This window comes from Gopherus flavomarginatus, chromosome 3 (genome assembly GCF_025201925.1).
Source record: "Gopherus flavomarginatus isolate rGopFla2 chromosome 3, rGopFla2.mat.asm, whole genome shotgun sequence".
In the NCBI taxonomy this organism is placed as follows: domain Eukaryota; kingdom Metazoa; phylum Chordata; order Testudines; family Testudinidae; genus Gopherus; species Gopherus flavomarginatus.
Window position 1 is genome coordinate 47,556,698 of NC_066619.1, and position 16,562 is coordinate 47,573,259.

At 42.8% G+C, this 16,562-nt stretch overlaps 1 protein-coding gene across 3 annotated transcripts in view; it reads right to left on the minus strand.

Annotated features, from left to right (window-relative positions):
• Positions 1-16,562, minus strand: part of IQGAP2 (IQ motif containing GTPase activating protein 2) — a 251,320-nt gene that overhangs the window by 25,326 nt on the left and 209,432 nt on the right. For all 3 annotated transcript variants that reach the window (XM_050944558.1, XM_050944559.1, XM_050944560.1), the window contains 6 exons: positions 12,795-12,935; positions 12,357-12,441; positions 9,913-10,145; positions 8,227-8,359; positions 5,428-5,530; positions 3,107-3,248 (listed from right to left, as the gene is read on the minus strand). In XM_050944558.1, the coding sequence (XP_050800515.1) occupies positions 3,107-3,248; positions 5,428-5,530; positions 8,227-8,359; positions 9,913-10,145; positions 12,357-12,441; positions 12,795-12,935 (837 nt within the window). The remainder of the gene's footprint in view (positions 1-3,106; positions 3,249-5,427; positions 5,531-8,226; positions 8,360-9,912; positions 10,146-12,356; positions 12,442-12,794; positions 12,936-16,562) is intronic.

The following is a 16,562-nucleotide window of genomic DNA, read 5'->3' on the forward strand; positions in this document are numbered from 1 at the left end:
GGCTGATGGAGCACCCACTCAGGAAAAGCAGCAGGAGCACAGACCGCCCTCCTCCCCAAGTGCCATCGCCTCCTCACCCAGATGCTCAAGAACACTGTGGGGGGGCCTCCAGCCACCCCACCCCAGAGGATTGCCCAAGCAACAGAAGGCTAGCATTCAATAAGTTTTAAAGTGCAGTGTGGCCTTGTCCTTCCCTCCTCTCCATCTCCACCCAGTGCTTCCTTCCTCCCCCACCTCTCCCGGGCTACCTTGGCAGTTATCCCAATTGTGTGATGAATTAATAAAGAATGCATGAATGTGAAGCAACAATGACTTTATTGCCTCTGCAAGTGGTGATTGAAGAGGGGAGGAGAAGGTGGCTAGCTTACAGGGAAGTAGAGTGAACCAAAGGGGGCAGGGGTCATCAAGGAGAAACAAACAGAATTTTCACATTGTAGCCTGGCCAGTCATAAAACTGGTTTTTAAAGTTTCTCTGATGCACACCGCCCTCTCCTCCTGTACTCTAACCACCCTGGTGTCTGGCTGCACATAATCAGCAGCCAGGCAATTTGCCTCAACCTCCCACCCCACCATAAACATCTCTCCCTTACTCTCACAGATATTGTGGAGCGCACAGCAAGCAGTAATAACAATGGGAATATTGGTTTCGCTGAGGTCTATTCAAGTCAGTAAACAGCACCAGTGCGCTTTTAAATGTCCAAATGCACATTCTACCACCATTCTGCACTTGCTCACCCTATAGCTGAACAGCTCATGATACTGTCCAGGCTGCCTGTGTATGGCTTCATGAGCCATGGCATTAGGGTGTAGGCTGGGTCCCCAAAGATAACTATAGGCATTTCACCATCCCCAACCGTTATTTTCTGGTCTGGGAAGAAAGTCCCTTCCTGCAGCTTTTGAAACAGACCAGAGTTCCTGAAGATGCGAGCGTCATGTACCTTTCCCGGCCATCCCACACTGATGTTGGTGAAACGTCCCTTGTGATCCACGAGTGCTTGCAGCAGCATTGGAAAGTACCCCTTTTGGTTTATGTACTTGCTGGCTTGGTGCTCCAGTGCCAAGATAGGGATAAGGGTTTCGTCAATAGCCCCACCACAGTTAGGGAATCCTATTGCAGCAAAGCCATCCACTATGGCCTGCACATGTCCCAGAGTCACTACCCTTGACATCAGCAGCTCTTTTATTGCATTGGCTACTTGGATCACAGCAGCCCCACAGTAGATTTGCCCACTCCAAATTGATGCCTGACTGACCGGTAGCTGTCGGGTGTTGCAAGCTTCCACAGAGCTATCGCCACTCGCTTCTCAACTGTGAGGGCTGCTCTCATCTTGGTATTCTGGCGCTTCAGGGCAGAGGAAAGCAAGTCACAAAGTTCCATGAAAGTGCCCTTACGTATCCCAAAGTTTCGCAGCCACTGGGAATCGTCCCAGACCTGCAACACTATGTGGTCCCACCAGTTGGTGCTTGTTTCCCGGGCCCAGAATCGGCATTCCACAGCATGAACCTGCCCCATTAACACCATAATGTGCACACTGCTGGGGCCTGTACTTTGTGAGAAGTCTACGTCCATGTCAAATGTTTTCATCACTCATCACCGCACTGCCGTCACCTCCTCGTCTGATTTCACTTTTGCAGGTTCTTGTTCTGCATATACTGCAGGATAATGCATGTGGTGTTTACACTGCTCATAATTGCAGCAGTGATCTGAGCGGGCTCCATGTTCCCAGTGCTATGGCATCTGCACTGAAAAAAGGTGTGAAACAACCATCTGCTCTGACGGAGGGAGGGGCCACTGACGACATGGCTTACAGGGAATTAATATCAACAAAGGGCGTGGCTTTGCATCAAGGAGAAACACAAACAACTGTCACACAGAATGGCCCCCTCAAGGATTGAACTCAAAACCCTGGGTTTAGCAGGCCTTTGATTTCACGGAGGGAGGGAGGGAGAGGGGAGCAAATGAATACAAAACAAATATGGTCTATTTCTCATTTTGATCCACTCCATCTATCTTATACATCTTAGGCTGGCAGCAGACAGACAGTGCAGTACAACTGCTAGCCATCGTCATCTCCTGGGTGCTCGCCAGAAGATGGTGCTGTACGACTGGGGAATGACCTGGCAGAATAACTTCCATGTCTGCCCAGGTGCCCCTGACTGACCTCACTGAGGTCGGCTAAAAGAGCACCCAGGAGTACGACGACGATGGCTACCAGTGGTAATGCACCGTCTGCTGCCAAAAAGCAATGAGCTACTGCTGTGTAGCAATGCATTCCCCCGTCTGCCAGCACCCAGAAGACGTACAGTGATGATGAGCTGAGCGGGGACCATGCTTGCCATGGTATGACGTCTACACAGGTAACCCAGGAAAAAAGGTGCGAAATGATTGTCTGATGTTGCTTTCATGGAGGGAGGGAGGGAAGGAAGGAGAGGGGGGCCTGACGACAGGTACCCAGAACAACCTGTGACACTGATTTTGCCCCATCAGGCATTGGGATCTCAACCCAGAATTCCAGTGGGCGGCGGAGACTGCGGGAACTGTGGGATAGCTACCCACAGTGCAACACTCTGGAAGTTGGCGCCAGCCTTGGTACTGTGGAAGCAGTCCGCCGAGTTCATGCGCTTAGAGCATTTTGTGTGGGGACACACACAATCGACTGTATAAAAATGATTTCTAAAAAACTGACTTCTATAAATTCAACCTAATTTTGTAGTGTAGACAAACCCATAGGGGGAAAATTTCATGCAGAATCTGGCCTTAACTTTTGATTGTAACACTATCTTTGACCGCATGCTGCGTTGCCAAGGAGGCTGCACAAGGTACGAGTAAGCACAGGATTTGGCTAGTGGCCGGCAAAGCATCGGACTGTCTTTATATCAACCAAAAGGCCCAAGCTATGGACTTAACTGTTTGTAGACCTCCAGTCAAATGAATGGTTGTGGAGGGCATGCAGTTTGAAAAACACTTTTTAAAAAAAATTTCCAGTTAGAACACTATAGTAATTACAAACCTGAATAAAGTTATAAAGTTAGTTTACATTACTAGTATTGCTTGTTTTAACAAAAACATTGCCCAAGAGACATATATTTAATGAACAAACCGTACTTTATCATCAACCCTTTGAGATCTTGATCTTCACCTTCCTGTAACTCATATTTGCTGGTCAAAGAGAGTGAAATCTCTGTCTTTGCAAGCTGACTCAACGTATTTTCCTTGTTAGGATCATTGGGATCAACAGCTCCTTCCCCTGTAGGAAAAAATATGGCTCTTATTCTGCCAGTTCACCGACATGTGACAAGAACTGGAGCATGAACTGGGAAACATGTTAAAGGAAACAGAAAACTATTCAAAGATCTATCCACATGTACTATATCTAGACAAATAACTGTGTTTAATTCAAAATTTTTCTTTGGCCATAAAACAATGCCTTCCCTCCATTTAGAAACAGGAAAATTGTAGTATTTTGTATTTTCTGAAAATATCCATTAGAAGTTACCTATCTATATATCTGGCAAAGATTTTTGAAATACTAAAACCTGAGATTTTTGCCACATTGAATTGGATTTTTCTTTCAAGACAGTTATCCAGACAGGGCTCAAATATGTGTGTCTCTTTACCAAAGAAGTTGTGCAGTTATTTTATGTCTATAAGGAAAAAAAATAATAAAAATAGAACTGTGGCAGGGTAATCATTACTGGTAGTGTTCCAATTATTAACTTGCTTCTGAGGCACCCAAAATATGCTAGACATTTTTTAAACAAAGGTGGTGTGATCCCTGCACTAATATTAATAGTTCTATTCATCTTCTTGTAGCGTTAGTCCCATCTATTTTGGGTCAGCTCTGTGTGTCCTCCATTCCAGTCTGCTTTGAGGCAGTTCCTTGGAAACTCCACAGCTGATCAAATCCTTTTTATACAGCATCCATCCGTCTAGCATCCCAAACCTTTTCTTATCCTTCATTTTTAAGTTTAACACCCTGTTTCCTGTATATTCGTCTGATCTTTTTTTCATGTGATCAAACTATCTAAGCCTAGATTCCCTCAGCTTTCCTATAATTGGTCTCATCTTCACATTTTTCCTAATGTGTTTGGTTCTGATGGTCCACCCTTGTAAACTCCAAGCAACAATTTTAACATTTTAATTTTCATTGTATTCAAGATCCGCTCCTCTCTCTTTTTTGGTGCTGAGCATTCAGAGCTATACAAAAAGCACAGGCCTAATAATTATTGTATAGATCTTTGCCTACCAAATAGAAAAGTTTCTCCTAACTTCTACTGCAGATCACTTCACTCACTTCTCTCCATGTAGTCCATGACATTCCTATTTTGCATTGTCACCAAGTTCACCATTACCCTGTACTACTGAACCTAGGAACTAGAACATCTATACCTTTGCTAGTGGCTGGCCCCCCAGACTTACAGTCTCGTTGCCTTCCTGAAACTTATCATTGAATCTACAGACTTTCTGCTGATTTTCATGCCATTTGTTTCAAGTATGCACGTCATCTCACTAAATATTCCACTTCCTCTCTGCTCTCTCCCACAAGTACATTATCATCTACAAAAAGCATGCATCAGCATGCCACTCTCAATGTTTTCTGTAACTGCATTAAGCACCATGATGAACAAAAAAAGGCTTGGTGCAGAGTCTCAATGCACTCTGATTCTTAACTGAAATGGTTCGATTACTTCACATGACTTTTTAACTGTGGTAGCAGCACCCGCATACATGTCCTGGATGAGTCTGATAACTTTCAGATGATATCTGTTCCATCCTTTAAACAACTATATGACTTTTTTCAGAACATGCTCTTAAGCCTTCAAGACCTCTTTTCTCTTTATTTTTCCACTAGCAATCATAATGTAAAGATAGCATCCATCATTGATTTGTTTGGCACAAATCCAAACTCATTGTTGCTGACTTACTTCTCTTCATAGCCTCTTATCAATAATCAGACTGAGTTTGCCTGTTTCACTATTCACTACTTCTCAAAATTAAAGTCGGTTTACTTCTATGGAAATTTGGTTTGCACAGCCCCTTCCATATATTCAGTAAGGTTATTTAAATATGTGATAGTACTCTACTCAATTACAGAGAGCTAGATGTTTCTGCTGAAATTATTGATGTTGGAGAGTTAAATGATATCATTATGCTCCAGAATAAATACCCATTGTGAGTAGTTCATATCTCTCAGAGCTACTGTGCACTCTGGGAGACAGCTCTCCTTTGAGTTTCATTTTAGAATATCTTTTCAGTTATAATAGCTGCAAAAGTCATTTTAGGAACAAGTCTTAAATTCTGCAGATGCTGAAGAGGCCAAACAAGTACCCCCCCATATGCCAGTTTAGGGCCAGTCCCTGGATTACTATAACGAACAGACCAAACGGGGGCAGGGGGGTGGAGAGACAGAGAGAAAGAAAACTTACCAAGGAAAGACTCTACATCAGGAACAGCCCCTAGCCCCTCCAGCAATTCATTCAGTAGGTCATTCTGCTCAGGAGCAATGGCATCCTGGTGTTCTAACAGCAGCTATAAACAAGTGCAAACAAAATGATTTCCAGTGAAACTACTGAAAATACTCAATTTCTCCAAATGGTGCAATATACTCACAAATAGAACGCTCAAAATAAAGTCTTCAGAGCCACAGTGGGCTTACAACATGAATAAGGACTATGGAGGACCAAAGGAAAGAAAGTGCTTGCTTACAGGCTGTGGTTTCAAGACTGATAGTTCTATTTCCCAGTCTGATGGTTGGCTCACCCTTGGATCAATATTAGAATGCCAGCAAATATACACAGACCGAAGGGAGTGAGTTCTCAAAATATTAAAACATATGGGGAAAAGCTCCAATTTAGCAGCTGCTTAAACAATTAACAAAACAAATTAACCACTAAACAGAATCAGAATTGGCACTTCACTTGACAGTCTTAGAGATCAAGGAATAAGGCCTCTGATCAGCAAGACACTTAAGCATACGCTGAAGTGCTTTGTTGGATCAGGACCTTAATGGACAAGGGGACTGAACTGTCTTCTTCATACCGGTGACCTCATCAGAGCAGGGTTAATTCACACCATGCTATGCAGAATGAGAAGGCTCATACTGCTGATGCTTATTGCTGTATTTTTTTTTAAATACAGGATTTCCTACTCCTGTGATATCAATTTACTACTTTTCCAATATGCTCTTAGTGCCAGTATCAGTGATTTTATTGGCACTAAGATAACAGGAAGTACAAACTATTAATAATACAACTTGTATTGCAGCTGTGCACACCTCCAAGGAGGAACAGTTTCGCAGTCCATAAGAAGCCTTTGAGAACAAACTTGTATATGCTGCATTATAAAAAATACACAAATGGTATGGGCCTGAAGAATGAGTTTCCTGTAATTAGACAGCTCGTTTCTGTACCTATCACTAGCATTTACTTGAGGAAGGAAGTGGCACTGTGCAGAGTATGATAACAGTTTGTGTTGGCTAGTTCTCAAGATCTGTTTTCCACACAAACAGGATTCTTTCTGCGAAGTCTGTTTTAAGGTTATGGTGCCCATAGCCACCAGTTTAAACTGAATTTAAATACAAGTGGAGTAAAACATGCGCTACATTTACAGATTTCAGAACTCTGATCGTTTAGAGAGTGAAAAGCCTATTCAAATCAAAAGCTGTGTTCACTGAAATACAGAGGCAGCTAAAAAACTTCGTATCTGGGAAATCAAAGGCACATTAAAGATTCTGGGGGAGACATTCAAAGAAAACAAATGGCAGTTTGGTGCATAACTAACATTTTGCTTTTGAAAATTTCCCTCAGTCTCACCTACATGAGTGCCCGGACGTTATATTTTATACAGTGTATGCTGTGCACGTATTCATGTGTACACTGAAATTGCAAATTTAAGACACAGAAATTTATGATCTTTAGATATAAAACTGCCTTGTTTCAAGTCTTAACTACGTCCTCCATACACATATGAACTACATGAAATCTTGGAAGAAAAGACTATCCCCTTTGACTAGTGTTCTACCACATGACAAGTAATTTATATCAAAAAAGTGTTCAGTTAATCCTGATGAAGTACAGAACACACTAAACCAGATTACACACAAAGTGACAAATGAGAGGTTCCCCATAATCATTTGCACCATGTGAGATTCAGCTTCTAAGTCACAAACTTGACAACAGCATAGCAGGAGTTGAATATCATGCTGGACACCTAAGTGAAACAAGTTAAGTGTTGACAAACAGACAGGAAATGAAACAAATACATCCTCAATTCAAACCTGAACTGGCAGTTGTCTTTAATCTAGCAAACACTATGTTTCCTGGCAGGCTTAGCCATTAGTACTTGCATGAGTAAGACTAATTTTTAACTCACTGTCTTGGGAGTGAAGTATTCCATATTTAAAAAAAAAAATCCATGATTTAACATTTCTGGGTTTTGCACATTAGTGGATGAGTGGTAGTATACTAACGGTGGAAGTACCATATGGTATACATCTAAATTATGTCCTAGCGAATCACACTATAAACTACAGTTTCTGCATTTCATCTGTTCCTTATCCAGAATAAACATACTTGCAGGATACCACTGCCCCCTAAATCACACTCTTACATCTGCTTCCAGCCAAACACATGATGGAATATCAAAGTCATAAAATGTACAAGAATTTACTTTCATCTCAAAGTCACACTAACTCTTAAAAAAACAACAAGTCCCCTTTCTTACCAAGAGGAAGTTTGTAATTCAAATAAACTACAAATGGTTTATGACTACTATATACAAATAAGAAGTTCTGCAATTTTTTCCCTTTTCAGTTAAATGCTCTGAAAGAAAAATACTTTACATTTTATTGTCCGACTCTTATTTTGGTTAACGCTGTTTCCAAACTATTATTGTCTCTACCATTCCTATTGGGGCTAATGGGGTGGAAATACAATTCTCTCCTGCACCATACAGTACAAGTTACAATAAATGTTAAGAAAAGTTTGGTTCTAAGGTTATTCCATACACTTGGACACTGAGATGATCTTCTACTTGGACAAGAGACTATCAGAAAAGGAAGAGTAAAGGAATTCCTTCATGGCATTTTAGGAAAGTCAATACAGAACACCACGGTTATTCTGTGATTCTGTGGAAAAGTTATCCTTCTCCAAAAAGCGGTTTGAGAAATTTCCCACGAACAGATTGAACAGTAGTAGTTTAGCTAAAAATTCTTTCCATTCACTTACTGAATGGGTATTGATGATTTCTTCAATGGAGATGTATATGACAGGTTTGCTGAGGGTTACCATATCAGAGTACTCATCAATATTGAATTTCTCCTCTGGCTCAGGAACATCACATGCTATCTGAAAAAAATTCCTAAGAAAGTAGTAAGATGAGAAAGATAGGTTAAATAATTATACATAAGAAAAACATGTTTTAGCTTATTTCTTCAAAATAAGATTTTTCCCTTTCAGCTACAAAGTTGTGAGCAAGAATTATTTAGCACCTTTTTAAAATTGTTCTGAGGGATCTAGTCTAGAATCTGGATTAAAAATAATCCTCCAGAAGATATAAAGGAAAGATGCTTTGCATAAATGGTTACCCTCATTGTATGAAAGCAGCTCATAATTTTGACAAAGTTTAGGAGCAGTAATGAAATCTCATGCACACTAATACAGGCTGTCTGAATGATACAGGGCTGAATGATACAGGGCAGTCAGATATATTAAATTTAAAAAACATTTAAAATCCCTGCATCACTCCACTGCAATGTTTAAACTCTTTGGTGCTCAGGAACACTGTGCAAAATATAAGGATATCTGGCAAGATTATGGGATTGTTACAGTGTAAGAATACTATGGGAAAATACACAAAAGGTGTTAACATAAAGTGTTACTATGACTATACCACTATCTATATCTAGACAGACAGAAGCCATCCAGTGTTTCAGAAGCAGGAAACAGTTTCTCAGCATTTTTATTGATAACTAAGAAAAGTATTGCAGAGATAATGGAAAAATCTCTTATCTCACACTTAGTAACAGAGCAGATTCTAAACCTCTCAGGTTAGCATCCTCCTTGGAGACATATCACCAATTTTCAGCAAAAAGTTAATTTAATGAGACATGGGATTCTTCTTTTTGTAAAGATCAGAGCCAAATTAAACACAACAAGCAAGTCTTCCTCCTCTTTGTTTTTGTTATTAATTAATAAAATGACTAAACTGCTTTAGTATCCTTGCTCACGTATGGCCTCTAAATGAAGGTTATAAGAGTAGTCCTCGTTAAAAAGATGTTTTCTTTTTCATATAGAAGATACGCTTCTAAAAGGAATAATTAATGTACATTTGAAATATTCTGCTGTCTCATGATAATTCCATGATCATAATCACTTAAAAAAGCTACAAAGTAAAGAGCATAAATTTCAAACAACTTCCTTGCAACACAGAAGGTCTGGATTTTCCCGAGACACTTTTTAGCAAAATATTTAAACTTTCATTTCCTACAATTGTTTCTCTCAGCTGAGATGGCTAAAGTTAAAAGACAGTTCTTCCTGGCTGGGAAATCGTTTACATTTACAAAGGAGTAATCTCAGCCACCAGACTGAAAAACAATCAGCTGTTCTACTTACTTAAAGCAAGCATTAGTGTGTGTTATACAATGAAATGCTCCATTAGACTCGCATAGGAATTTTTCTTGCAAAATGAAGTATTTGGATGACTGAATACTGCTGAGCAATACTAAAATTACTTGCTAAACAATAGTACTGAACTGGAAATACAGCACATTATTTTCCCATTACAGAACAAGGCAGAGCGATTTCCATATGAAGGATTATTCATTGAATTATAGTCGGGTAAATAGAGTAGGTCTACCTTATCCACCCCCAAACAGTTTACACTGAATAAACATTTGCATGAGGTTTTCACACCTGAACTTCTGATACGTCTGTGACAGGTAAGTGTTCATAGATGAAAGATGAGCACTCTCTCCTTCAAAGAGTTTGTTAGAAGCAGCGTGCTGAAGGACTTTCGCCACACACCCTAAATTCCTCCTCTGGTCAGAGTGTATCTGGCCTCCAGCTGTCATGTCAATTATATCAAAACCATCAGGAGCAACAATGGCTGGGTTCATGTAGCGATAGTATAGGAGGTTTCCAACAATCTATAGGAGAAATACTTTGAGAATTTTTTTCTTCCCTGATGTACACTTTAATCCATTCTTAAAAAGCCCACTAAAGACTACACTTTTCCTGGTTTAGATTGTAATAAATCATTAACTAAGAGGTGGTAGAGAGCAATCTGTGCAAACAACTTCTGAGTAACTATTATCTAGTTAGCTAACTGGAAAAGTCTAGTGATCCCACAGAGATAAAAAAAGATGTTATTCAGTAATGGGCACTTACACGAGGAGTATATTTATAACAACTGATTTAAAAAACAAACAAACCAACCCCCCGCCCCTCCACCAAACAGGAAAAGAGTGCCATCTCCCTCCAAGATTTCTCTTTTCATCAGAATTTTGGCCAGGTCTAATTTTTAAAAAAATCACATTTTAAAAAAAATGTTTAAATATCTGAAAATTTGGGTGCATATATCAAGTTATAATAAATCCTGTACTCATTCAAATAAGATTTCCATTACTATCCTGTTTCAGCTGAATCAGAAATACTGAGGATAGACATTTGTAAAATTTGTACTTTCTATCCAACCTAAAAGCATATTATTTAAACTTCAAAAATAAGAGGTTCCATTCTCTTTGAGCTGGCTGTAATGTTTATCCCGAACTTCTAACCCATCCCAAATATTTTAGTAACAATTTTTTTTTAAAGTGGCCTATCTGATAAATTCTACATTTATCTATTAGAACTGGGCAGGAAACAGTTTTCCTATCCTGTGAATATTTGAGAATTCAGAAGATTTGCCCATTCAGCACTGTGATGAAACTGAATTTCTGTAGTTTTTTTTGAGGAAAAAACCAGGATGGGCAATAGAGAGACACCAACCAGGCCCAAACCAGTCAATGACCCAAGGATCAGGGCACTCACATGGGATGTGGGAAATCTGGATTCATGTTCATACTCTGCCCAATCTAGAATGGGTCTCCCAAAACCCAGGTGAATGCCTTAGACACTGGGCTATTGGCTGGTTTTCAGAAACTGCCTCTTCTCTTATATTAGAGTACCAGGTACTAAAGCTGACCCAAGAGCTGCATTTCTGTGAGTGAGAAGTAAGTGAAGGACTCCTGACCTCTGGTACTTACTTTCTTTGCCCGTTTGCCATAGTTCATGCCCCGTCACTCAATGGAATGTTTGGCTTTTGAATTTAAGGGTTTTCAAATGATGAGCTGTGCTGGTCAGCTGGCAGGGTAGAGGTGCCTTGTGGTGGAATCAGTTCACTACCCATTTAAGCGTAGTTGTCAGAGAAGTTTTAAAATTATGTAAATTTATAGTGACCCCCAGGTACTGTGGTGATGGGCACCACAGAAATTCTTGTAAACAATGTTTATTGTGAACAATATTAGCTATATTGTTTATTATTACATAACTTCGCTGCGGAGATTAAAATTTTCAAAATGGCTCCAGACAAGAATTGTAACACAAAAATAATGTCTTTTGAAGGATACTAAAAAAAATCCTCCAAGTAATTCTGGATCCATTACAATTCAATTTTTTTAAATGCAACACGGATATTGGCAACTGTACTGAGATGTAAATATATCTAATTAAAGCAAGATGTAAGACTTGTAGTTATGTGGCAGGCACACAGTATGACTTCACATTGCCTTCTGCAGAATACAATGGTTCTGATAGATTAAGGGAAGGGCACTGTGCCAGGAACATTCTGCATCATTTGACGGCACACACACTCCAGTCTAGACAAATGTCACATTCTCACAACATTTATAAGCATTTTAAACAAGTGTAGGGGATGGATTAATTCACTGTTTGCTCTTATAACTCTGCCCAATTGTATTTATAGTATTAAAAAAACATTTGAAGTAATTTGTGTTGAGTGTTCTAATTTCACCTTAGCAGAGTTAAAATTGCAAAACCAGAGTCATATTCTTCATGGAAGATCAGTATTGAAGCAAACTCATGCAGTCAATTATTCCTAGCTTCCTACAAAGTACCAGTGAGCTTATTTTCAATGGTGCTGGCCCACTGACTTCTATACATGCTACAGATGCTCTGCAACACTGACTATATTTTCCAAGTCAGGCCATATTAACACATGGAATTCCTTTCATCTTCACCCCCAGAAGTTTCTGTAAATACAAGTGTTAACAATTCTGTAAAAAGCTTATATGCAATAAATCTTGCTTTTGGCATAAGCAGAAAGAACAAGCTGCTAACAGATCACCTCACAAATCTACCTTTAATAGTTCATCTTCTGTTGCATCTGGGAATTTCTCATGGAGCGAATTCTTCAGAACTTTGGCTATATACCTCATTCCATAGCTACATATAGAACAGATGAAAAAGGAAAATAATGGAAAGACTTAGATGAAACAAACAAATCATTCCATTCAATCAAGATACTGCATTTTCACAGACTAACCACTTACACACAAAACAAGATGATGATGAAAAAAAATAAGGATTTATATTACAGATCCTCACTAGGTTTTATATCATATTTTGAATATGTGATATGGAAGAACTGTTCCCTCTGTTGGAGAATTGCTATTATAAAAGTCATGTACCACAGATAATATCAAGACAGTACAGATGGCTGTTTATACTGAATCCTGCATCAAATGTTATTGTACAAATGAACTAAAGTTATGAGAGACTTATAATTTGGCACTTACGGCATCATACTGAGCGATGAGAATATGGACACAAGGACTTTATCAGTTACTGTTCTCAAGCTTTGAATGGAGGACTCCAGTCTATTTACCACTTCCGGATGTTCTAATGCTTGTTCTGTTGTTACATCGTATGGCAATTTACTGCAAACAAAAGAGAGGTATTTACTGGACTAAACTAAACTGTGCACTATGAAATTACAAACAACATTAATTAAAAACTAAATTTGTTTAATGCTATACAGTCTCAACTACTTATTTCATGTATATTTCAGAGAACACATAAAATCAAGTGACTTAATAAAAAAATCATTTGAAGAATTGGTTTTTAACAGAAACAAAAACCCCACCAATATTATCAGTTCATTTTTTTAAAATGAAAAAACAAACAAACAAACAAAAACCATGGAAGTGATATGAACTGTCTTCTTCCAGATACAAAGAGGAAAACATCTACAGTAACTCCTCACTTAACGTCGTAGTTGTGTTCCTGAAAAATGCAACTTTATGCAAAACAATGTCAAGTGAATCCAATTTCCCCATAAGAAAAGACGGTTACTCACCTTTGTAACTGTTGTTCTTCGAAGATGTGTTGCTCACATCCATTCCAGTTAGGTGTGCGCGCCGCGCGTGCACGTTCGCCGGAAACTTTTTACCCTAGCAACTCCAGTGGGCCGGCAGGTCGCCCCCTGGAGTGGCGCCGCCATGGCGCTCGATATATACCCTTGCCGGCCCACCCGCTCCTCAGTTCCTTCTTGCCGGCTACTCCGACAGTGGGGAAGGAGGGCGGGTGTGGAATGGATGTGAGCAACACATCTCGAAGAACAACAGTTACAAAGGTGAGTAACCGTCTTTTCTTCTTCGAGTGATTGCTCACATCCATTCCAGTTAGGTGAATCCCAAGCCATACCTAGGCGGTGGGGTCGGAGTGAGAAGTCGCGGCATGGAGCACTGCAGATCCGAAGGCCGCGTCCTCTCTTGACTGCTGGACCAGGGCGTAGTGGGAAGCAAAGGTGTGGACCGATGACCAGGTCGCTGCCTGACAGATTTCCTGGATGGGCACACGGGCGAGGAAAGCCAGCGACGACGCCTGCGCCCTGGTAGAATGCGCAGTCACACGGCCCGTAGGAACGTGGGCCAGCTCATAGCAGGTCCTGATACAGGACGTTACCCATGAGGATAACCTCTGTGAGAAAACGGGAAGCCCCTTCATGCGGTCCGCTACTGCCACGAAAAGCTGGGAGGATTTGCGGAACGGTTTGGTCCTCTCCACATAGAACGCGAGAGCCCTACGGACATCAAGCAAGTGGAGCTGTTGCTCCCTGCCTGAAGAGTGAGGTTTCGGGAAAAAAACCGGGAGGAATATCTCTTGGTTGATGTGGAAGGCTGAGACCACCTTGGGGAGAAAGGCAGGGTGTGGCCTCAGCTGCACCTTATCTTTATGGAAGACTGTATACGGGGGGTCTACCACGAGAGCCCGGAGTTCCGACACCCGTCTAGCTGAGGTGATAGCTACTAGAAAGGCAGTCTTCCAAGAGAGAGAGAGTAGGGAGCAAGTAGCTAATGGCTCGAAGGGGGGCCCCATGAGCCGAGACAACACCAGGTTAAGATCCCAGGATGGAGCAGGGAGTCGGACGTTAGGGTACAAACGTTCCACCCCCTTCAGGAATCTAGTCACCGTCGGGTGAGAAAAAACGGAGCGGCCATCCCCACCCGGGTGAAAGGTGGAGATAGCTGCCAGGTGGACCCGCAAAGACGATATCGCCAGGCCCTGTTGTTTGAGGGACCAAATATAGTCTAAAATATTGGCCACCGAAACTTCCATAGGGCGGAGACCTTTCTCCACGCACCAACAGGAGAAACGCTTCCACTTGGCCGAGTATGTCGCTCTAGTGGAAGGCTTCCTGCTGCCCAAAAGTACCTCCCGTACCGGGGTGGAGCAGTGCAGTTCAGAACTGGTCAGCCACGCAGGAACCACGCCACTAGGTGCAGCGACTGCAGGTCCAGGTGACAGAGAGTCCCGTGCTCCTGGGTGATCAGGTCCGGGTGAAGGGGCAGGGGAACTGGGTCGGCTATGGCAAGGTCCAGCAACATGGGGTACCAATGCTGCCTGGGCCACGCCGGGGCTACCATGATCACACGAGCCCTGTCCCTGTGCACCTTCAGAAGGACCCTGTGGACCAGCGGGAAGGGGGGAAACGCGTAGTACAAGTGGGTCGTCCACGGAATAAGGAAGGCATCCGCTATAGACCCGGGCTCCCTGCCCTGAAAAGAGCAGAACGCCTGGCATTTCCTGTTCCCCCCGGACGCGAAGAGGTCCACACGGGGATAACCCCACCTCTGGAAGATTGAGCGGGCGACGTCCGGGCGAAGGGACCACTCGTGTGAGAGGAAGGATCTGCTCAGGCGGTCCGCCAGCGTGTTCCGTACTCCAGGGAGGAAGGAAGCCGTGAGGTGAATGGAGTGGGCTACACAAAAGTCCCAGAGCTGCATCGCCTCATGACATAGGGGAGAGGATCTGGTGCCGCCCTGCTTGTTGATATAGTACATGGTCGTCGTGTTGTCGGTAAACACCGCGACACAACGACCCCGAAGCTGGTGACAGAATGTTTGACAAGCAAGGCGGACCACTCTCAACTCCTGCATGTTGATGTGCAGCTTCACCTCCTGCGGGGACCACAGGCCCTGTGTTCTCAGGGATCCCAGGTGGGCCCCCCAGCCGAGATCTGAGGCATCCGTCGTTAGGGACACCGAGGGCTGGGGTGGGTGGAAAGGGAGCCCCGCACACACTACGGACTGGTCTAGCCACCAGCTGAGAGAATCTAACACCCCCTGGGGGATTGTGATCAGCATGTCTAGTGGTTGCCTTGCCGGCCGGTAATGTGCGATGAGCCACAACTGGAGGGGCCTCATGCGGAGCCGAGCGTAACCGGTCACAAATGTGCATGCTGCCATGCGGCCTAACAGGGTTAGACATGTCCGTATTGATGTTAAGGGGGCTGCCCGCAATCGCTGAACGATCGCCGACAACGCCTGGAACCTTGGTAACGGCAGAAGAGCCCTGGCCACGGTGGAGTCCAGGACGGCTCCGATGAACTCCACCCTCTGCGTGGGGAGCAGGGTGGACTTGTCTACGTTGATCATGAGGCCCAAGGTAGCAAACAGGCCGGTGATCCTGAGGACGTGGCTGAAAACCTGTAGCTCCGACGTGCCCCGAATTAACCAATCGTCTAGGTAAGGGAACACGTGAATACGACTGCGCCGAAGATGTGCCACAACGACGGCCATGCATTTTGTGAATACCCTCGGAGCCGTAGAAAGGCCAAATGGGAGGACTGCAAATTGGTAGTGAAGGCGGCCCACCACGAATCGAAGGAAACGTCTGTGGGGTGGCCAAATGGCAATGTGAAAATAAGCGTCCTGCATGTCGAGGGCGGCGTACCAGTCTCCCGGATCCAGGGATGGGATAATGGTCCCCAGGGATACCATGCGGAACTTCAACTTCACTAGGTATTTGTTGAGCTCTCGCAGGTCGAGGATAGGCCTGAGGCCTCCCTTGGCCTTGGGGATCAGAAAGTAGCGGGAATAAAACCCCTTGCCTTTCTCGTTTTCCGGAACCGCCTCTATAGCTCCTTTGCTGAGGAGCGTCTGTACCTCCTGTCGAAGGAATTGCTCGTGAGAGGGGTCCCTGAAGAGGGACGAGGAAGGGGGGCGGGAAGGAGGAAATGATATAAACTGCAGGCGGTATCCCGTCTGCACCGTGCGTAAGAC